This window comes from Colobus angolensis, unplaced genomic scaffold (genome assembly GCF_000951035.1).
Source record: "Colobus angolensis palliatus isolate OR3802 unplaced genomic scaffold, Cang.pa_1.0 Scaffold149, whole genome shotgun sequence".
NCBI lineage: Eukaryota > Metazoa > Chordata > Mammalia > Primates > Cercopithecidae > Colobus > Colobus angolensis.
In genome coordinates, this window is record NW_012114588.1 from 1,039,985 (window position 1) to 1,045,177 (window position 5,193).

The 5,193-nt window shown below is 45.6% G+C and overlaps 1 protein-coding gene across 2 annotated transcripts in view; it reads right to left on the bottom strand.

Annotated features, from left to right (window-relative positions):
- LZIC (leucine zipper and CTNNBIP1 domain containing) overlaps positions 1–5,193 on the bottom strand; it is a 21,204-nt gene that overhangs the window by 8,230 nt on the left and 7,781 nt on the right. For both annotated transcript variants that reach the window (XM_011935779.1, XM_011935781.1), the window contains exons 3-5: positions 4,443–4,578; positions 2,893–2,991; positions 258–353 (exon numbers count right to left, since the gene is read on the bottom strand). In XM_011935779.1, the coding sequence (XP_011791169.1) occupies positions 258–353; positions 2,893–2,991; positions 4,443–4,578 (331 nt within the window). The remainder of the gene's footprint in view (positions 1–257; positions 354–2,892; positions 2,992–4,442; positions 4,579–5,193) is intronic.

Here is a 5,193-nt window from a genome sequence, read left to right on the forward strand (position 1 = left end):
ATGCTGGTGTGTGCTTGTAGTCCCCGCTACTCGGGAGGCTGAGGCAGGAGAATTGCTTGAACCCGGGAGGTGGAGGTTGCAGTGAGCTGAGATTGCACCACTGCACTCCAGCCTGGGCAACGAGAGCGAAACTCTGTCTCAGAGAGGGAAAAAAAAAAAAACGTCTTAGGACCACAAACAACTAGACCACAGATCAAGATGTTCTGTACCAAATACTTTATACTTTTTTTTATACCTAATATATTAAATACTGGTACCTTCTCTCCAAGTTTCCTGAGAGCTGTTAGTATCTCCACTTTCTGTTGAGTGTACAGGTCTCTTTCCAGCTTTCCTACCATCAGATCTCTATCCATCTAAAACGTATGAATGCAAGGCATATGTTACTTAAGTGAAAAACATTCCGTATACAATACATAGCTTTTCAGGCTGGGAGCCGTGGCTTACGCCTGTAATCCCAGCACTTTGGGAGGCTGAGGCAGGCGGATCATGAGGTCAGGAGACTGAGACCATCCTGGCTAACACAGTGAAACCCCATCTCTACTAAAAATACAAATACGCCCGGCCCCAGACGTACTTCTTAAAAAAAAAATTCTCGGCCGGGCGTGGTGTCTCACGCCTATAATCGCAGCACTTTGGGAGGCCGAGGTCGGCGGATCACAAGGTCAAGAGATTGAGACCATTCTGGCCAACATGGTGAAACCTCATCTCTACTAAAAGTACAAAAACTAGCTGGGTGTAATGGTGCTCACCTGTTGTCCCAGTTACTCGGGAGGCTGAGGCAGGAGAATTGCTTGAACCCAGGAGGTGGAGGCTACAGTGAGCCGAGATCGTGCCACTGCACTCCAGCCTGGCAACAGAGCAAGACTCCATCTCAGAAAAAAAAAAGAAAAAAAAGAAATCCTCTAGCTGATTAATATTATAAAGAACTGGCCGGGCGCGGTGGCTCAAGCCTGTAATCCCAGCACTTTGGGAGGCCGAGACGGGTGGATCACGAGGTCAGGAGATCGAGACCATCCTGGCTGACACGGTGAAACCCCATCTCTACTAAAAATACAAAAAATTAGCCGGGCTTGGTGGCGGGCGCCTGTAGTCCCAGCTACTCGGGAGGCTGAGGCAGGAGAATGACGTGAACCCGGGAGGCGGAGCTTGCAGTGAGCTGAGATCCTGCCACTGCACTCCAGCCCCGGCGACAGAGTGAGACTCTGTCTCAAAAAAAAAAAAAATGCAGTTCTAGTAAATTATCTAGTAAAATATCACCACTTCCACCAGAAACACTAATAGCATGTACTATACATTGGGTGTATTCAAAATACTTTTATGCACATTACTTCATTTAATCCTCATAACTACCATAAGACGTAGGAACTATCGTCACCTTTTTACAGACAGAGAAACCTAGGCACAAAGGGGATGAATAAAATAACTTGTCCAGGCCGGGCGCAATGGCTCATGCCTGTAATCCCACCACTTTGGAAGGCTGAGCTGGGTGGACTGCTTGAGCTCAGGAGTTCGAGACCATCCTGGCCAACATGGTGAAACCCTGTCTCTATGAAAAATACAAAAATTAGTGGGTGTGGTGGTGTGTGCCTATGGGCCCAGCTACATGAGGGGCTGTGATGGGAGACGCTTGAGTCCAGGAGACAAAGGCTGCAGTGAGCCAAGACTGCACTACTACACTGAGAATGGGTGACAAAGTAAGACCCTGCCTTAAAAAAAAAAAAAAAAGCCTTAAAAACACACACACACACACACACACAAAAGGCTAGGCGCAGTGGCTCACATCTATAATTCCAACACTTTGGGAGGCTGAGGCGGGTAGATCACTTGAGGTCAGGAGTTCAAGACCAGCCTGGACAACATGTGAAACCCCATTTCTACTAAAAATACAAAAATTAGCTGGGCACGGTGGCGTGCACCTGTAATCCCAGCTACTTGGGAGGTTGAGGCAGGAGACTCACTTGAACCCAGAGGCAGAGGTTGTACTGAACCGAGACTGTGCCACTGCACTCTAGCCTGGGCAATAGAACAAGACCCCATCTCAAGAAAAAAACCAACAACAACAAAAAAAAAACATAAAAAAACTTGTCACATACCTCAATAGTGAAGCAGGGATTCAAATCCAGCCAGTCTGACCAAAATCCATGCACTGAATCACTATGCTACTGAATTGCCCATAGTTACAAATAACTTGGTAACTTTTTTTTTTGAGATGGAGTCTCTCTCTGTCACCCAGGCTGGAGTGCAGTGGCGCAATCTCAGCCCACTGCAAGCTCCACCTCCCGGGTTCACGCCATTCTCCTGCCTCAGCCTCCCGAGTAGCTGGGACTACAGGCACCCGCCACCAAGCCCGGCTAATTTTTTGTATTTTTAGTAGAGATGGGGTTTCACCGTGTCAGCCAGGATGGTCTCAATCTCCTGACCTTGTGATCCACCCACCTCGGCCTCCCAAAGTGCTGGGATTACAGGTGTGAGCCACCGTGCCTGGCCACTTGGTAACTCTTAATTACATCCAAGCCTATAAAGAGACTTCTGGAAGTATCAGATTTACAAAGATACTTGAAATTCTTAGATGAGATAGGCCACACATGCATACAAGCAATGCTGCTAATTAATTCTCAATGTGGTTTTAAGTTAGAGCTCCAGAAGTAAATGGTAAAACATTAAAGGTGGAGTCCAGGTAGAAGCGGTCACTGGCAATTTAAACTGCCATATAGTGTTTAAAGCTCTACACTCATTATCAACTTTAATTGCTCAAAGTACTAATTTTGTCAGAAAATTGTTAGTTGCGGCTCTAAAATCACCTGGCCAATTTTTAAGCCATAGGGTATCATAATGAATTGGCTTAGGAAATGAAAAACACACAGCAACCAAATCAATTTAAAGAAATTTTACCTCTGCTAACCTTGTCCGAAGCTGACCTGGTTGTTTCTTTGCAAATAATCTGATGACCTCTGGGGTTTTAAAGGCCTGGCTGATAGCTGCCTGAATAGCCTAGAAACAGAAGGCAAAAACTAACCAAAACAGTCCAACAAATCAGGTATTGCAATAACTAATTGATGGATCTTTAATCTTTATCAAGGTTTACTGGTTCCTGTCATAGAAGCAATTACATAACTAAATGAAGATCTGGAAGGATGTGTTGTTTATGCATAAGCAGACACTCATCTAGAAGTTACACCTTGGGAGGCCAAGGCAGGAGGATTGCTTGAGCCCATGATTTTGAGACCAGCCTTGGAAATGTAGCAAGACCCCATCTCTAAAAAAAAATTAAAGGCTGGGTGCAGTGGCTCACACTTGTAATCCCAGCACTTTGGGAGCCCAAGACAGGGGGATCACCTGAGGCTGGGAGTTCAAGACCAGCCTGACCAACATGGAGAAACTCCATCTCTACTAAAAATACAAAATCAGCCAGGCATGGTGGCACATGCCTATAATCCCAGCTACTCAGGAGGCTGAGGAAGGAGAATCACTTGAACCCGGGAGGCAGAGGTTGTGGTGAGCCAAGATTGCACCATTGCACTCCAGCCTGGGCAACAAGAGTGAGACTCCTGAAAAAAAAAAAAAAAGAAAAAAGAAAATAAATAACCAGGTGTGGTTGTGCATGCCTGTTGTCCCAGCTACCTGGGAGTCTGAGGGGTGAATAGCACCCCTGCACTCCAGCCTGGGTGACGCTGTCTCTAAAAAAAAAAAAAGAAGTTACACCTAGAACATGCAAAACATAAAACATGGTATATTTTCTATCAGAAATATACTTACTTTAATTATTACTATTATTTTTTATTTAGAGATAGGGGTCTCACTATGTTTCCCAGGCTGGTCCTGAACTCCTGGGCTCAAAGCAGTCCTCCTGCATCATGCTTCAGCCTCTGGAATACCTGGGATTATAAGCAGGCACCACCACACCCAGCTTGAAATATATTTATAAAAAAGCTGGGTATGGCAGTTCATGCCCATAATCTTTGGGAGGCTGAGGCAGGAGGATCACTTGAGCCCTGAAGGACAAGGCTGTAGTGAGTCACGATTGTGTCACTGCACTCCAGCCTGGGTGACACAGAGAGACCCTCTCTCAAAAAAAATAAAAATAAAAAGAACCAGCAGGGCATGGTGGCTCATACTTGTAATCCTAGCACTTTGGGAGGCCGAGGTGGGAGGATCACTTGAGGTCAGGAGTTCAAAAACCAGCCTGGCCAACATGATGAAACCTAGTCTCTACTAAAAATACATAAATTAGCTGGGTGTGGAGGCGGGTGCCTATAATCCCAGCTACTCTGGAGGCTGAGTGAGGAGAATCACTTGAACCTGGGAGGCAGACGTTGCAGTGAGCCGAGACTGCCCCACTGCACTCCAGCCTGGGCGACAGAGAAAGAATGCATCTCCAACAAAAACAAAAACAAAAACCAGAAAACAAAGTCCGTCCTCTGTCACCTATATGTTATACTTACCAGCTGCATTCCACTTAGTTCATCTACCAAGGTCATATTTCCAGACATAATTTTCTTCAGTGAATCATTAAATTCACTTAGTTGCTCCAGAGTTTCCTTTTTGGTTTCTTCATATTCATCTGTATCGAGTTCCTCTCTGAAGTAGGTGAACATCATGATATGGAAAAATACAGAGTTCCAAGTGAAAAATGCAATCTTAGTACTTGTACATTAGAGAAAGGCTGAAGGGAAATATCAAAATGCTAACGGTGAATGTGTTCACATAGCAGTAGTATGGGCATTTTCCTGCAATATAGTGACTTTGATAAACATTTTTCTTTTACCAAAATGAAGCAAACTTAAGAAGCCACATAAGGCCAGGTGCTAGCTCACACCTGTAATCCTAGCACTTTGGAAGGCTGAGGTGGGTGGATCACCTGAGGTCAAGAGTTTGAGGTCAGCCTGGCCAACATGGTGAAACCCCACCTCTACTAAAAATACAAAAATTTGCTGGTGGGGGGTGGCGGCGCATTCCTGTAATCCCAGCTACTCGGGAGGCTGAGGCAGGAGAATCACTTGAACTAGGAGGCGGAAGTTGCAGTGATCTGAGATCTCGCCACTGCACTCCAGCCTGGGCAACACAGCAAGACTCTGTTTCAAAAGAAAAAAAAAAAAAGCCGCAAATGAACTGTTGTGGTCCTTTGTGCCGGTAAGGCTGAAACCACATGCCAGAAATTCACGTAGTACCTTCTTGGCCTGACAGCAGGCAGGA